We start from the raw sequence: 18,578 nt of genomic DNA on the forward strand, positions 1-18,578 counted from the left end.
ACTCCCACACCTGAGGCTAACAACCCATAGAGAACTTTATACCTAGAAAAAGGGTTTTGGAACTTTGCAGCTTTGCTAGTAGATTTACTACCAGCTACACTTTTTTTAAAGTCCCTTTGAGGAACACAGAATAAAATTTATTTGTCAGTAGTTTTCATTCTTTGCTAGAAAAGTTAGCTCTCCTAAGTAAATGGTTCCTGATAAAGGTAATGAGTAATATTTATGGGATACAGACACACGGAATTTCCTCATGGCCATGGACAAATTTTTCATATTATGCATGCAGATCAAATAACCGAAAATAATTAGCAAACAGTCTACATTTCAAGTTTCTTAAGTCAAAAGGACTTTTCCCTGGAATACTCAAGTCACTGGTTAACTTAGCAAATTTCTTCAAATTTCTTTCATACACTCCTCTGCTTAAAGCCTTCACTGGTTTCCTACTGACTAAAGCAGGATTGTCAAACATGATAATACCACCTAATATTGAAAAACAAATGAAAATACAACAAACACACTTACTTTGGAGGGTGGGAAGGATTTATGTTCAGAATCTTTAAGAGACAGTAAGATAAACAGACATACAGATACCCAGCAGCCATATCTTCATTTTGCATCCCACTCCTCTAGACTTTATGCTTTCTCAAACCTCATTATCCTTCAAGATCTTATCACCCCTGATATATCTCCTCAGTCTTCCCTTGTCCCTGCAATTCTTTCCCTCCTTCTGACTAGAGAGGGTAAACAGTGAGGTTAGGAACTGTCTTTTTACTTTTTGTATCCCAGAGTCTGGCACATGACAGGCCCTTAATGTTTATTGACTGAATGGGATCAAATGAAAGAATATTTTTCCCCCTGAGCTGAAACAATTGGAGTTAAGTGACTTGCCCAGGGTCACACAGCTAGGAAGAGTCAACTGTCTGAAGCCACATTTGAACTCAGGTCCTGTGATCTATCCACTGTGCCACCTAGCTGCCCTTGAAAGACTATTTGTAAAGCTCGTTACACATTATACCTTGAAGTTAAATTTTCTTTTTATAGCTTCTCTAGTAAGAACAACCCTGTAGAGTCCAGCTTCTTATATAAACTGTGGTTCATGATCTCATATGGGATCTTGTAACTGAATATGGGGGAGGGAGGGAAGGGATCTTGAAATTATGATTTATTATCAATAAATGTTTGGTTTGTGAGTGTACACACACACACACACACACACACACACACACACCCCATATACCTAGAGGTTACATAAAAATTTCTCGGGCACAAAGGGATCATGAGTGAAAAAAGTCTAAGAAGCCCAGTTCTAGATACCAATAATAATCTGACAATCACAGAGACACTCATGGAGGGTAGCTGAAGTGCATCAAAACTGGAAAGCCATATGTGAGAACCTGTCAAATTAGAACTTGACAATTTAAATTCATACACAGCTATTTGCAAAGGAAATCTGTCTATATTCCAAGGTAAGTATGGCCCTAAAAAAAAAGGAAACTACTTGGCTACCTAAATTTAGCCCACTGCTAAGAGAACCCTTACCCGATTATTAATAACATCTGAAAAGTTTAAGCACTCTAAGGAGATGACCCTTTTTTGTTATCACCACCTCCAGCTCTAATTTACAGCATCTATAAACCCAGATGCCCTAGAACTCTTGGTTACCAGAAAAAGAATCCATCTGATTTCCTTTATGATGATTATCATTCCATTTTCTAACATGCTGCCTATAGGTTTCTGGGCCACCAGAAACCCCACAGGAGGTTTATGACATTACTCACAGTTTTTAGTTTCAAGCCAAAATTTCCAAATATGCTGTAACTGTTAAAGCTATCCATACTAATATTTTGGAAGTATCAAATTTTTGATATGTGAAATGAGAGCACACAACATTGGTCATTAAGTTTTGTTAACCTGAGCTTTCTGATTTTCTATAATTAGTGGATGTCTGGTAAAGTAAGATCAAACAGTTGTCTTTGGAAATTAACCTGCTGAAAAGCTGTATTTCCTGAATCTGAAATTATTTACACAACAAATCTCAGAAAAACAGGTATTAACCAGAAACAATTGCAGGAACTCTGCTTATTATTCCCATCCTTTCTGGGCATCTTTAATACTTAGAAAATTCTTCATAAGTATATTGATCTACATTCCGCCTCTTAATACCTTTTATCCATTAGCTATAGTTCTTCTGGCATAGAAGAATAAATCTAATCCATTTTCTATGTTACAGGCCTTCAAATACAAAGTGTTTCAAAAGCCTTAGTGCAGTTTAAGCTTTAATAGCTCAAAAGAGTTTTTAAGCTTTTAAGCTACACTAAGACCTTTGAGATATCCTGTATTAATGCTGTTAAATAAAGTCATAAAAAACAAACATTATTGTTGTTCCAATATACCTGGCCTCTCCCAAATTCCAGCCAAATCTTCTCTGCTCTAAGTTAAATATCCTCAGGAATTTCAATAATCTTGCCATATTCTCCCCACCATCCTGGCTACTCCCCAACCCTGATACATTCCAGTTTGTCAATGTTTTTCCTAAAATGACCCATAACTAAATACAATTCTCCAGATATAGTCTGTCCATGGCATTTCCCTTAATGTAGCTCAAGATCATATAGCTGATCTACTTTGAGCCTACATAAAACCTACTTAGTTCACTAACATTTCCAATTCTTTACATGAACACCTAGATACAGCTTCCCAAACAATATCTTAATAGCTGATTTTTAAGCTAATGTGTAAAACTTTACATTTATCTTTATTAAATGGCATCTAGTAGGATTCAGTCCCTTGTTCCAACCTGCTGAGTTCTTTTTGGATCCTGCCATTCAATGTATTGGCTAAATCTCCCATCTTTATGTCACCCACACATTATATCAGCATGCCATTTAAGCTTTCACCCATGTGATTAATAAAAATGTTGAATAAAATAAAGTCAGTGAGAAAGCCCTATAACGTAACGTTAGAAATCTCATTGCCAGCTACCACATAACCAGTGTTATTTAGTGCTAAAATAGACTATGTACTTCCAACAAGTCTTTACAGTCAGAAAGACACACTTAGGTTAGCTCACTACACAGGATCTACAATCAGTCAGGGAATTTTAGGGAACACCAGTGACAGAGGAGAACTACAATTGAACAAACATACAGCAGCACTAGCTAAGGGAGAAGTTTGAGTTAAGGGTGAGATATTTCTGGATCATCAAAAGGTGAGGCATTTGAAGGAATTTCTAGGGCAGCTAAAGCTCACCATTACATTTAAACTTAATCTGAGTCATTCATATCGTAATCCGTCTCCTCATCTTCACTCTGGTTCAGCATGCATCATGCAGCAAGTACAGAGAAGGGATTAATGGATGGAGAGAGGGAAAGAAAAAACAGCAAAGTTTAGTCAACAGCCAAGACATAAGAATACAATTAATCAACATATATGAAAGCTGGTGTGGAGAAATGGTGCCCAAAGGACATTTCACAATTTGTAACAAAGAGTTAGCTGAAAAATGAAGGAAAGTGAAAATATTTTAATATGAGAACTCCTTCAATTTTCCATCTTGTACAGAACAACTAAATTACCTCTGGAAGCCTTAAGGAACACCAATCTATTCATAAGGACTATCTGTACACAAAACCCCATAACTTTGTCATACAACAAAAATAAAGGTTATACATGCACAGAAAAGGTTTTGTAGTTACAGGGTCTACTCCTATAACCCATCTTTTAAAAAAAGAAATAAAAATCAAATTTCAAACACACTAAAACATCTTAGTCAATGAGGGTAAGATAGCTAGTTCTTTTTCGGCTAAGTCAGATAAGATCACAATTGTCTTTGTCCTGATTTCTTTTATAGATTTTACAAAAATTATTTTCTTAACATTAGTCTTCTCTCAAAAGGAATTTAACTCATCACTTTCCTCCATAATTCAAGGAGACAAATAAAAGATTTTGCCAAATTAAAACAGAAAGGTTCATCAAATGCAACTGTTACATACTAACATGAGGAAAGCAGAATTAAAACAGGAGCAAACAACTTTTTACATTAACAAAGAAGCAAGGAAGCAAATAAATGTATTTCAAAACACTATGTAGATTTTTGAGGTGTAGTCTTTTCTCAGTTCTCCATTTGTCCAAAATAGTGTCAAAAAAAAAAAAAAATCCACTTTCCTTTCTGAGCTAGTTCTGATTATGAATTAGCAATTTTTCCTAAGCCCTAGAATGTGACTGTTGTGGCTGATGCCCTAGTTGAGCAGAGGCTCTGCTCACAAAGCTTAGATATTTTTGGTTTGAGAGTTATTTTTTTAATGGCATAAAAGGGAACATGGGTCACACCTGGGGCCTCCTAACAAGTGCTCCCATCCATTTCACAGTTAGAAGCCACCTAAGCCGTGTGTGTGTGTGTGTGTGTGTGTGTGTGTGTGTGTGTGTGTGTGTGTTTGTGTGTTTTGGGGGTTGGACATGTTTTAAACTATCTAGTAACTCCAGGAATATAGTACTAATTCAATAATGGAACAGCCTCATCATTAAACTGATCAGCATAATTGCTGAGGTTGATTGGTTCACAAAGATAGTTTTTATGACATCTTGCCTGTTTTTTAATAGTACTGGTACAAATATACTTAATTAGTATGTATAAAACTGTGTTACTCATAAGTATAATTTTTATATCAATGGACAGTTTACTTTCCAAAATACTTTCAGGATTATGGTCTAAATAGAGATCTGTACAGGAATAAAGATGATTGCTGGCTTATATAGCTCTTCTTTCATTTTTTATAATAAATAGAAAGATTCAGAATTCAAATCAAGTATCAACTCAAATATCCTGATCTTTTTAGCTCATGCCATTTTCATGTTCCTTAAAATCTCTTTCTCTTCCTAGCCTTCTAGTAAAATTCTTCAAGATCTAAGGTACATTTTACCTTTATGAAACTTCCTCCGTCTATCTCAATCCAAAATTTTATCTCGAATCTCTAAATCACTTTTGTATTTATTAACTATATCAAATATTCTGGCATGTCAATCAATGTTTTGAATTATTGCTTGTTTGATATATGCAAGACATCTCTTTATCAAGACTAAGTTTCTTGTATCAGTTACAGCTAATTCTATACACCTGTTAAATGAACACTTGTTGATTCACTTCAGAATCAAATGTATTCTCTGTGTATTTGGTCAAAAGGAAAATTTCTATTTTTTCATCTTAATTTCATAATTCTTTATAAGAAATATGATACAGCCTCATTCTAGACTCCAAGCTGTAAGATACCCCCAAAATTTAGGTTATCAATTCCAACTCCCAGTCCACTGAATGAGTAATACATTTAAGAAATAGTGGTTATCCAGTCTACATGAATACCTCTAGTTATTGGGGGGGGGGGGGGGGCGGCTCACTGGAGCTACCTGTGAGGCAGGGCATACCATTTTTAGAGAGCTATAATTATATAAATTGGAATTTGCAGAGGATTACAGGGAAGGGCAGACACTTAAAATAACTACCTATTTACAACAGTAGGTACTCACAAAATTATAAGTATATGCTAATGATATATGTTAAGGTTCTATGGGCAACAAACTACCAATCTCTTATATGTTAAGGGTAGCTTGAAAAGTCTGCCAACTGGGGCACTTAAGTGGAGTAGTAGATACGGCACCAGCCCTGAAGTCAGGAGGACCTGAGTTCAAATCTGGTCTCAGGCACTTAACACGTCCTAGCTGTGTGACCCTGGGCAAGTCACTTAACCCTAATTGCCTCAGCCAAAAAAAAAAAAAAAAAAAAAAGATATAGCAAAAAGTCTGCTACCATTCTGATGGTTTTCAGGGGCAGAAGAAGAAATCAGTCCCTAAGGTAAAACATTTCTGATACTATTTAGAAAAATACATCCTGTATTTCCATATTGCCATACATTCTCACTGATTTGAGATTTGCTCACAGAAACTAAAAGGCATCCTTCCCAAGTGAGAAAGAATTGCAAAGCTCTTATATAACACCTGCCTATCTAGACAAAAAAATAAATTTGGAAGATTACATTTCCAGAGGTAACTGAAACAAGTTTTAGGGTATATAAAAAAGATGCTGGATAAGTAATTAGGCTTGGAAGGTAGAAGTTAAATGAGCATGTGACCTGTGATCAGGAATTTTGGATTTAAGGCCCAGTTTTACTAGTAACCAGGGATATAACCCAGGCTAAAACATTTCCTTTTTTAGCCCTCAATTCCCTCAATTATAAAACAGATAGACTACAACTTGCACTACTTCACTGATTTGTTGTGAGTATCAAACAGGTAATGAACAAAAATCAGTATGTAAATCCAAATTGTTACAACTAACATGAACAGATAAGAACGTTATCAGATGCTTTGGAGAAGTGAACAGAATTGTTTTAGGAAAATTGCCATTTTGTAAATAATGTGACAATTTACATGGCAGTGGAAAAAGGTACAATAGACTGGAAAGGCTGGCAACTAAACACTAACAGGATGAAATAAAGTTAATAAAATATGAAAAAGAATTTTAAATAAGTACTTTATGAAAAGCATCCTTCTGTAATGGATAGAGAGCTGACCATCAATGTCGGAAGACTTGAGTCCATATCCCATAAATGACACATTCTAGCTGTGTGAGCCCAGGTGAGTCATTTAGAGCATCTCTCAATGTTCTAGGTAGCTCCCCTAAAGGAAAAGCTGCAGAGAAGGGGTAACCTGAATTTTGAAAGGGAATTCCCTCTCCCAAGGCAATCACATGTCCTCATCCCTAAGTTTTACAGTCCCTCATCACAGTTACATTTTATATGCTTCCCCCCAAAAAAAACTTTGGTAGGATATAAGCATAATATTAGTGAAAGATGGCAACAGGGACTAGAGGTGGGGAAGAATCCAACTTGAGCACTTTTGTTTACTTCAAGACCTTGAGAGATCTGTGATTACACAAGTGAGCAGTGCATCTTCTCTCCATAAGATACTGACCAAAAGTCCTCCCCATGTGGCCTTTATGAATTGCTATGGATCCCCAAAATTCATTCTTAGTGGCCCACCTTCTGCTAAGGAGCCTCTCCATGTTTAACAAGGTTGATGCCAAGAGAACAGATGCCCAGTCTCTAGCACCTGACTGAAGAGTATTCCTTCAAGACTGCACATGTTTAACCTACATCAGATTGCTTGCTGTCTTGGGAGGAGGGAGGAAAAGGAGAAGGAGAAAAATTTGGAACACAAGGTTTTGCAAAGATGAATATTGAAAACAATCTTTACACATATTTGGAAAAATAAAATACTATTAAAAAAAAATCTTCCTTCAAGAACTATGGTATACACCCACAATGGAAAATCAAAGTAACACATCATTAGAAACAGCAGTAACAGTAATAAGGCTAAACTTTAGCACGTTCCTGAGGTCATTCCCAAGAAATTTTTCCTGATCTTCAATGTCCCTTTTCCCTCCCTCTTTCCAATAACCTACCTTTGCCTTTTCGCTGGGTTCACTGGTTGTGCCATAAGAGGTATTATGCAACTCCTTGGAGACAACACAAAGAAATTCAGCTTGGTCTTCATTTCCATAGTTATAAGATGAACCAATACTGACCAGCTGAAAGAAGATAAACAGTGGGTGGTAAATCAATAGAAAAAGAATTTCTTCCTTTTCCCTTCACCCTACCATTGACCATCTTAATAGCCTCTGCCCCGAGGGAAAAAACCCAAAGCTAAAACCATAATCCTTAGACACTTCTACTACTGTGGTCAAAATGACTTCCAGGATAAGATCTAATTCTCAAATGTAGTGAGTAGTCCTATCAACTAATCAATACCCCCAAAAGACCAGATTACAGTTTATCTAAAATCTACTTCTCAAAGTAAATAGAGTATTCAAGGAGAAAGAATGCTTCTGAGAAGATATTTTTAATGAATTCATGAAAAACAACTTCTTGAAGTACACACACACACAAAAATTCCCCCTTCACAGGGCCACATCATTTATTTTTAACGTGTCAAGACATGCTCTTTATCGCACTGGAACATTCAGGTTATAATTATCTCAATTTTTCTAATTGGACCAGGAGGAGACCATTCAACACCACAAGGGAGATTGGGGAGGAAAGACAATGAGGATGGGGGAATAAAAGCAATAAGAGAATGTTTTAAGTAATGCAGCCATTCAGCAATCAAGTCTAGGGTAGCAACAAAACCACACCTCTAAGCAAGGCAATGCCATCCAAGCAATAAACCTAGGAGAAGGCTGCTCCAAAACATGAAAGTTACACAAACAAGTTAGTAATAGAATTGTTCTATTTGTTCTTCTTGGAAAAGCATTACTTCAGAACTGAGTTTTCTAGCCCTAAGGACGAGAAAATAGAGAGGGGAAATGACAGAATGGTTTATCCAAGGATTCAAAGAATAAGTTGTATAAGTTACGTTATACCACCAGTGTGTGCCTTCATTGAGAATCCAAGAGGTACAGTGGGTAAAGTAAGGAGCAGGCAGTCAGAAGCCCCAGGGTCAAAGTTTAGTTCTGCCATGATAACTTAAAATAAGGCCATGGGCACAGTGGGCCTTCAACTTCTGGATCTCAATTTCCTCTACCAATAAAATAAAACTAGACAACATAATTTCCTTTCAGTTTAACATTTTGTGATTTTGTGAAACTACAATGAATCTTTGGCTCAGAGGTAGAATGAGGAACATTAGAGTAGAAAATATCTCCACACTGAAAACTAATTTTCCCATATTTTCTTTTAAGGCATTAGGAAACAAATCTGAACCCCATAAAAATGGGGAACTGTTTGCACTGGAAGTCCATATCAATCCATCAGGCAACTTGTAAACTCCTTGGGAGCAGGAGCTATGCTGCTTCATTTTGATAGCTTTAGTTTTCAGCATTCACAGTAGGTATATCATAAATATATATATTCAATTAAGCTGAATTTATGTTCAGAAGCAGAAAAAACCTCAGATGAGAAAAAACAACAAATGAAAGGTAAGTCAGACCTGAAACCTGAGTTTGTGGTTTTCCCAATAAGCCCTGAGAATACTGGCCTTAAGTCAATCAATATAGTCCATAAGTTACCTCCCTGTCATGGGGACCCAAAGAGAAAAGAAGGTATTACTTCAGTGAAATTTACTTCTGAAGGCAAAGGATAAGCATAGATTTTTGCCCTGAAACTAAGGGTGTGTCCCTGCATTAGCTTTAGAAAAAATTTGGACTAAGTCCATTTCATAGACAAAAATAAGCCTCATCAAATGATGAGAAGAACTGTATATTAAACTTGGAGCAAGAGTCAATGGCACATTTGCTAAGCTCCAGAGTGGGCTAAAAAGGCCAGCTGCTCTAGGATAATACATTATACTTGCATTAGGCACATGCTAAGTGGCCTAGAAGATGGGCAGCCTGTACAAAACACTTGCCAATTCTGAAAGTGATCGTGATATAGGAAAACTTCAGTATGTCAGAGACTAAAACCAATACTTCAATGGCAGTAAATCCATATTTTTATAAAGGAGAAGAAACATAAAAACTGGGTAGAGGAATATGAAATTGTTGAACTCTCCATTACACTGGGAACGTGTGAAAAGAGAGTGAGATAAGAAGTAGGAAGAACAGGCAGGGAGAAAAGCATTTTTAGTGAGCTCTCCTTTCATTTGAGGGAACTAAAGTTAAAATCTTGGCCAAGTTTATAAACAATTATTTTAGTGTTGGCCTTTGTGCTCCTCAAAAAACCACCTAATGATCGGCTGCTGCTTCTCAAAATGGAGAGAACAGCAAGGGTAGCTGCTGCCCGACTAGGAGCAGAGAAGATGAACAACAAGGAGGTCTGGGTGCAGAAGGGCCTTGCCATATTCAACCAGCCACATAAGCACCACATTCTCCGAATCAGAAGGGACCCTCAGTGAAGCATGAATCTATCCTTGATAGGGAGGCAGGCATCCAGTTTTTGCTTGAATTCCTCTAGGAATAAAGAACTCCTTCCCTCCTGTTTTCCTACCTCAGCTGAGGCCCCCATTCTACTGCTCAACAAGGATGGTTAAGAAACTCCCCTGTACACCAAGCTAAAAATCTCTCTCCCCACAACCCCAGTTGTGAGGATTATGCATTCTGAGATTAAAAAAAAAAAAAAAATCAGATCAAATCTACTTCCAAATGAAGCTCTACACTGGAGAACATAGATGTTCTCAAATAAAGGAAGGGAGGAAAAATTTATCTATTAACCAATTTTATTATATTCGAATGCCAGGAATCAAGATACCTGGGTCTTTTATGCATGTGAGGAAATCATATCCATTCTATAGGCCTTAATTTCCTCCGCTATAGAAAGAAAGGATTTGATTTAGTTAAACTGCAACAATCAGCTCTCCTATGCTAAGATTCTTTATTCTAGTCTATGAAAGTGTCAGCTTATAAGAGATGGGGACAATTATTATTCCCTTAATCCCAGAATAGGTCCAGAAGGCAAGATCTTCAGTATCAAAACATTGGCTTTCCTTTGCAATGTCTGCTAGTGGGTGACCAGATATTGATCTAAAGGATCCAGAAAAATGGCTCCACTTTGCCTTAAATTACAGCTCCATAAATGGCACTTCAATCCGAAAGTCTTAACTCTTTATCTCCAGGAATTAAAACATTTTCAACTAAACTAATTATACTTTTTCTAAATAAACTATACTGTACTATACTGGAAGGGAACTGAAGAATGAGTTAAGAAAAATCTATATAAAAAGGACTCTGATTTGGAATTTATGAGATAAAAAAATCTATTTTCCCCAAAATAAAGAAAGATACTTCAAGTAATGAAGATAATTCTTCCTCATTTCATGCCAAAAATCATGACAGCCAAACTGAGTAGGCAGCACAGTGAGAAATGCATCATCAATGCTCAGATTCATAGCTGTCTGACCCAATTCAGAGAAGCTGATTTGGCATTCACATAATTCTGTCTTTAGAGAGAACTACTCTGGGTAAAAAATGTGTTTGTATTTTGGTATCAGATGACTTATACATGACTACTGACTACTGAGATAGCCAGAGAATTCAGCAAAAATAGTTTCTCTCAATAGCCCAGAATCAAGAATATAATAAATGCAAAATCTTAGAAACTGCAGGTACAAAATTCCAGACAGTTTTCAACATGGTTCAAAATAAACTTCCTTAAACAGTTTAAGTTCAAGAGGAGAATTAACTTCATTATAGTAAGTGAGCAGGAGACAAAGATGCAGTCTATGTACTGAGGGTAACTAAGAAATAATACCAGTTTGGGATGGGGCTCAGTAAAACAGGAGATCAAGTCATCTCAACTAAAAACAGGTTCCTTACATTTTAGCTTCAATGGAGTTGACTAGATTAGGTGCCCAGAAACATATGGCAACACAGCAGAAGGAGCAATGGCCTTGGAGCCAATCTGCATTTCAGTTGCAGCTAAGCAAAAATTTGAGATAATTATTCTTTGTGTAAATTGTTTTAGGGCTTCTTCATAAATAATAAAAATCCAGGAAAATAATCTGGAGCTTTGTCAAAAAACAAAAAACAAAGGAAATTAAAGTTATTCATTCCTTAAAGAAATTAATACCTTCAGGCCTTAAACCTTTTAATCCTGTTAGTAAGTCTTTCTAATATTTACAATATATTACCTTTGATGCCATATTTTCATTAACTTTTTTCTTAGTTTATGTAAATGCATTACACATAACATATATGTAAATATATGTACATTAAATATTATAACTTACACAATCTATTGCATTTTAAGATATAAAATGGCAATTTTGAAAATAAAATTATAATTTAGATTTTGCATTAAGTTAGAATAGCTTTCCTCCATTGAATTAGAAATGTTTCTACTATAAATGGGATTTAACCATAACATGTTCATCTGAAACATTCAGTAGATCTGCATAACACAGTGACTACTTCTTGCCTTATTTAAATTAATTTTTACTTCATCACAGCATGGAATGCTTATTGTCCATTATCAAAGATTTAGTAAAATGATTTCGGTATATTGAAAGACTTAAATTTTAATCTCTTAAGTTACCTAATTTGTAAATTCTTTAAAGTTTTTTTGATATTTTTCTTTTTTTCCTATTGCCCATTCTTAAAAATTTTTCAGTTATTTTTTTTAAACTGTAAAAAATTTATAAGGTTTACTACATGTCATTAAAATTATTTTTAAAAACTATTTCACTATCACTCCAAATGATATGCAAAACATGAAGAAATGAAACTCAAACCAGCAATTCTGATCACTTTGAGGTCAAAGAAAATTGACTAAATGTTTTTAAATTATTGTTTTTTTGTTTTGGGAGGCAATTGGGGTCAAGTGACTTGTCCTACAGTCACACAACTGTTAAGTGTTAAATATCTGAGGTCATATTTGAACTCAGGTCCTCTTGACTTCAGGGCTGCTACTCTATCCATTGTGCCATATAGCTGCCCTCAGATTATTAACCTTATAGATTATTGATAGATATCAATTATGCATCTTCTTCCTGGATTACTAAACTTGGTTGCTATAGATAAGAATGAGTCTTAGACTACAAAATAGCTCAAGACAGACAAAAATCTGCTGGAGAATGGAGAACTAACTAGAAGACAAATACCTAGACTGGATTTAAAGAACTAAAGTTAACTTTAAGGAGCTAACTTTGAGAAGCAGAAAATAATTTTTATTGGAATAAACTTGAAAAAGAATCAACTGTTCACTCACTGAACTAGACTTTTTAGCACCATCACTTTCTTTCAATGTTTACATGATGATGATCCAGATCAACTAGTACCTGAGCTAGGCGGCCTTCTACAATAACCAGGACAAGAGGTCATCCAACCTAGACTCCAAATTAACTCTTTTTCAGAAAGGAGGAACTCACTACCTCTATCACTGAGGTTCTTTAAATATTTCAAAAAGTGAGGCTGTGTGTCAAGAGAGAACCAGGTTCAAGTCTCTGCCCGTGATACTTCCTAGATAAACATTCATGGGCAAGTAACATCATCTCTTATAAGGTGGAAATGACATCTATAATATTTCAGTTTTGTTGTGAGGCTCAAATGGGATTTTTAAAAAAGTACTTAGTAAACCTTAAAGTATGACATAAATTCAGTTTAGTTACTGTTGTTATCCCTGATTCGGGTGGAAGTTAGAAGTTCCTTCTAGCTCTGAGATTCTCTGATTCTCTCTGATCATGTACTAACTGTGCAACAAATGCTACATAAAAGTCATAGTGTGAGAAGAAACACAATTAGGTTTTAAATAACATGCAAAACTTAGATTCTTAAGACTTTCATTCTCTATAAGGCCTTTTCTTTTTCTTTATAAGATAATCATTTGTAGGGAATAGTTAAATGTCATGGACTAAAGGAAAGCAATAAGAAGCCAATCACAACAGAACCAGCTATGCACCTAAGAAGGAAGCTGTGTGACCCGGAAGCAGCAAAAATAAATAAATAAATAAATGAAAAATAAAAAAGTTATTTTTCAATGCAAGGCATTCGTTCATGCAGGTTGTGGCAAGATGAGTTTGATAGGGGGTGGAATGGTGGGACACACCTCACTGCAGCATTTCTGGAAACGTGTCTCTTCCCCTCTCACTTCCCGAGACACTATCAGCAGAAACTCTGACTGGTGGTGCCGGCCATAGCCAAAGGCAGGACCTATACTGACAAGCTGCAACAACCAATCAGAGCAAAACACAAACAGAAATCTTGGTGACGCTACAGCATTCAATGTCCCCTGTGTCACAAAAGGTGTTGTCAACCTCTGTGACCCACATCCTGTTCCATGGTCTTGAACATGCAAAATTTCCCAGCACCAGCATTCTAATTGTATTTCAGTGTGTGCAAACTCTTTGTACATAAGTACAAGGGAAGATAGTAAAAAAATTAAGTTCTATTTGTCTTTGCCCCACTTCCCAAGTTTGATTTTAATGGTAAATCAGAGCACTCAGCAAATACGATCAATTATTTCAAATGACTTGGGGGTAAATAATCCCTTAACTAGGAAAGATGCTGTGGGAAACCAACAATTTTCTTCTTTCTTCCTGGGCTAGTAATGTAAGCAAGAAAACATAGCCTGCAGGAATTGTAATAATACAGGATCAAATTACTACAAGACTAAAAAGAGTACGTAAAAGAAATTATCAACAGGATAGTCTTCATAAATACCCCAAATACACCATTTCCCATCATACTGTAACCTCCCTGGGGAAGATAGTTCCATCCTCACTACTATGGGTGTCTTACTTATTATTGGCATTCAATAGAGTTGAATTGAAATAAAAGAGCCATTGAGAGGTGGAAATCAAGGTCATGATTTTATGCTTATGTAACTAAGAGCTCTCAGAAGGGAAAAACACTTAAAATTGAGGATCTTGGTTTCTCTACATAAAAAAATAGATACAGAAATTACAGAATCATAAAAAAAAACTGCAATGTCAAAAGCAACAAGTAACATAAGGGTAAAGAAAAATTACTAAAAACTATACAAACGATAAAGGAAATAATGACAAGTTACAGTCTGATGCATGGAAACAAACTAAAGGGAGAGAAGCAAAGGAAAAGAAAGAATATAGAGCTGGAATATAACAGAAAATTTATAGAAATTCTTTTTAGCAAAACAAATAAAAGGGGAAGAGATAGTACATGGTGACTTGTTTGGCAAATTAATTTCAGTAATAAAGAAGACAGCAAAATATTTAGTGACAAGTGACAAGAAAGTAAAGACAAAGAAAGACCATATTTGTCTTATACCAATGATATAAAAGAATGAAATAAAACCAAAGGAAAAAAACATTCCCCCTATTCCCACAGCTGAGGTAACCAAAAATCAGCAGACTGTTCCCTTTGAAGGAAAGGTAGAAGGAAGAGTAAGGGAAAGCAGAAAGGCAGAAAAAAGAAAGATGGGGAGGAGGAGGAGAAGAGAGATCAATTAGGGAAGAAGCCATTCCCATTAAAAAGGCATTGCTAGGAATGGAGTAGATTATGGAGAAGCCGGGTGAACACAAATGCCTTGAAATTAGCACATTAAGAAAGGAACTTACAGATACTACAACAACAAAAGAGGATGAGAGAGGATGAGAGTGCCCTAAATTGAAAGGCAGCACTTTCCCCCCATTTCTGATTTCTTTGGCTGATTCAACTGGGAAAGGTAGTAAATGTTTTGTTTTGTTTTAATTCTCTATTTGCTGGCTCAAAGCACTTGAACCTTAAGATATACCTTAATTCCAGGAATCATTAAAATAGTAATGAGGTTAGCAGAGGTGGAATATTCCATTACCACTCCTTTAAGCCACTAACCATTAAAACATAATACCTCTGTAATTAGAGTTTTTAAAAGTTTATAGTACCAAAACAGTATTATAAATCACTGAAACCATTCCAATTATGTTACATTAAGAAAAAGAAAAAACAATCTCAATCTCCCCAACATTCCTCTTTACCTGCTCAAACTTCCAGCCATCAGACATGGTTGAAACCATTTGAGTGAGTTCTTCCTCTTGACACTGAAGCACTCTGTAGACATGCTTTACTGGCACCTATCAAAGAAAAATGCCATGTATTCAAAAAACTTGTATATCCCACAATCATCAATATGCACTATTTCTTTCACCTGGAATCTGCAAACAACAAAGGTCAGGCAACAAATATTTAAATTCAGATTACCTTGGTATCTTGGTACCCTGGTAAAATACAAAGCTGAAATTAAGAGTAAAAGGAATGTATTCACAAGATCAGAAGAAATATTAGTGATGGTGGCTTTTCTTTCTACTCTTTTTATTTTTCTTTTCAAAATATTTCTTCCCAGTCATTTCAAAATAAAAAGACAAAAGTTCCCAAAATTCACAGGGCTCGTGCAGCTGGAAATGATCACATATGCACTCAAGTTTATTTCAGTTACAGGTATCAGAAAAATAACCCTTTGAATGGCAATAGAGAATTCAATTATTAAGACTTTAAAAATCTTCAAAACGTGCTGTCTCCTCCATTTGAATGTGAATTTCTTGAGAACAGTGCTGAGCAAAGCAATCCGCACATAGTAGGTGCTTAATAAATGCTTCATTCGTTCAATGTAATATTAGCAATCAACATACTTTATTCTTACCATTTTAAAAATGTCAAATCTCAGGGAATTATAGACACATTGACCCTTTCCTATGTTCTAATATAGCCTTTTATTTTTTTAAAGGCATAAAGTATGAAAAAACCTTTTTTTTATGAATTAGTTTTTCTTAACAACTATGCACTCCAAATAAAAGCATAATTCAAAGTATAATGACTACAAGTTCCTATGGAAATGCATTCCACTTTGTGAAGCCAGGCCAGGAGGATCTGGTTCTTATTAGTGGAAAATGCCATAACCAAGAAATCTGTCCCCTAATCTGTCCTCATGCTGTGAATTCCGACTGAAAATCAGAGTAGAAGAATGGAATGATCAGTGAATGAACGAAACTACCCCTGTCTAGTGAGAAGGGCTCACTGACCTTCTATATTTATTCCATTAAGGACCCTTAAGGACCAATAATTAGAATCACCCTTCCTAACCTGTAATAAGAATTCTTCCCCCTTCCTTCCTCCATACTAACTATGGTACTCTCCAGAATCCCGTGAAGGAAAGAAGAGAATTCTGGTGGTCAGGGAGAAAGACCTATTGCTTCCAGGATGAAATGTGATCCATAGGAAAGGGAAAAGAAAAAGAGCAGCATAAGAAAGGACAATCAAGAAAAGAGTTCTCGGTATCACTGAATATGACAGAGACAGAATAAGGACAGAAGCCAGAGATGACTGAGGTACCCATGAGGTAAGGGGGTAAATTATTAAAAGCTAAGCTTTCTGACAGATAGGTAAAAGTTCTCAAAGGAGAAAGGATGGGGATTTCAAAGCAAACAAGGTACAATGCTGCAAAAATGTGTGGGAAGAAAAATTAGGGATAAGGTGGCAGCAGCCATTCATCTACAGGGATTTTGTATTGTACTGAGTTTTCTCAAGTAGAGTAAACTTCAGACTTGGTAGAAAAATGTATTGTACTAAGATCCCAAAGATCTGGTTTCTAGTTCTGATTTTAATACAGACTTGTGAAACCTTAAGCACGTTGCTTCTCCTGTCCAGACTTTAGTTTCCTCTTCTGTCAAATGAAAAAGCTGGACTCCAGCTGGAGGATCCCAAAGATTCCTTCCAGCTCTAATTGCTGGATCTTCCTACAAATATTTAAATACTATGAAAGTGAAAGGTAGGCAGCACGCAGAATAAGAAATAAACTAAAGAGTGGATATAAAAATAAAAAGGATAGAGAAAATGGACACATTTGGAGGGCTAAAAGATAAAAATGAGTTCATGTCCACAGAAATACAACAAAGCATCAGGTAAAATGAAAGGAACTGTCAGGGGATATAAGTGAAAAACTGTCCTCTCTCTTTTAGAAGGGAAGTAAGATAGTTTGACTTGCAAATTATAGGAAAACACTTTTAATGATATCCCATTCTTATTCTTTTAAAATCACAACAATATATTTTCCCTTAGAAACACAGTTTATGGGCTATGACATTTTCAAGAATGGTTAAAAAAGGGTTTCATCTAAGTGAGTAGTTTGATAATTACATATAGATATATTAACAGCAGTATGAATGGAAAATCAGAGCCTACTTGAGAAGCAATGAAAGAGGTTTTGGTATTTCCTTTTTTAAAAAAAGATTCCAACTTTACCATAATAGTGGTGACTTCAAGGAAATAGCTGGCAGTCATTGCAGTGTTAAGGCCCTTGCTAAATAGCAGAGCTGGAACTGGCTGGATGGAAAGGGATCAGCTGTGTTTTCAAGTGTAAAACTGTCTGGCTCAGGAACAAAGTCTAATGGTTTCAGTGCATTAGAAAATGCAGGGATAGAACTTACCACAAAAACACACTTAATGAACAGTCAGTGAATCTCTACTAGTTTGGGTCAATGTTCCTACCATGCCTCTGCTATGATCACTAAGAGCACTCCTAACAAAAGTGACCTCACAAACCATGGCAGCTGTCTTCTACCACCCATAAATCACTGTCTTCCTCACCTCCCCAAATCCTACCCTTAGATTAAGGCACTTCAATATTCAAGCTGATGCTTCTTCAAAAACCCTAGCTCTCCACTTTCCTTGAATGCCATGGACTATTCCTCCACTCCAGCTCAGCCACAGAGTGGAATGATCACACACTACATTTCACCATCAACCAGACGTGTTCCATTTCCATAATCAAAAATGCTGTCATTCCTCTACTTGATCCTAACCTAGAATACTCTATACTTCCCCCAAACATTCCCATTGTCACTTCCAGTCCTTCTACTACTCAGTATCTTCTTAGGAATTATCCCTGTTTTTACTTAATTATTCTCCTTTCCTAATCTCATTCTTACAGTTAATCAGTGGCCTACTGCCACTCACATTTTACTGAACCCTACTACTACTTCTTTGTTTTAAGACAGCTTAGCCATTCTGATCAATACAATGATTCATGATAATTCCAAAAGACTCATGATGAAAAATGCTATCCATTCCAGAAAGAGAATTGATGACTACATGGGGTCTCACTTTTTAACCTCCCTCCCTACATCCCTCTTTCCTTTTCTGTCTCCTCCCC

The 18,578-nt window shown here is 36.0% G+C and overlaps 1 protein-coding gene across 1 annotated transcript in view; it reads right to left on the bottom strand.

Annotated features, from left to right (window-relative positions):
• The window catches only part of KCTD5 (potassium channel tetramerization domain containing 5), a 101,104-nt gene that overhangs the window by 15,438 nt on the left and 67,088 nt on the right, over positions 1-18,578 (bottom strand). The window contains exons 4-5 of the mRNA XM_051968668.1: positions 15,409-15,504; positions 7,451-7,576 (exon numbers count right to left, since the gene is read on the bottom strand). Of these exons, the coding sequence (XP_051824628.1) occupies positions 7,451-7,576; positions 15,409-15,504 (222 nt within the window). The remainder of the gene's footprint in view (positions 1-7,450; positions 7,577-15,408; positions 15,505-18,578) is intronic.

The sequence above is a fragment of the Antechinus flavipes genome, chromosome 1 (genome assembly GCF_016432865.1).
Source record: "Antechinus flavipes isolate AdamAnt ecotype Samford, QLD, Australia chromosome 1, AdamAnt_v2, whole genome shotgun sequence".
NCBI classification, from domain to species: Eukaryota; Metazoa; Chordata; class Mammalia; order Dasyuromorphia; family Dasyuridae; genus Antechinus; species Antechinus flavipes.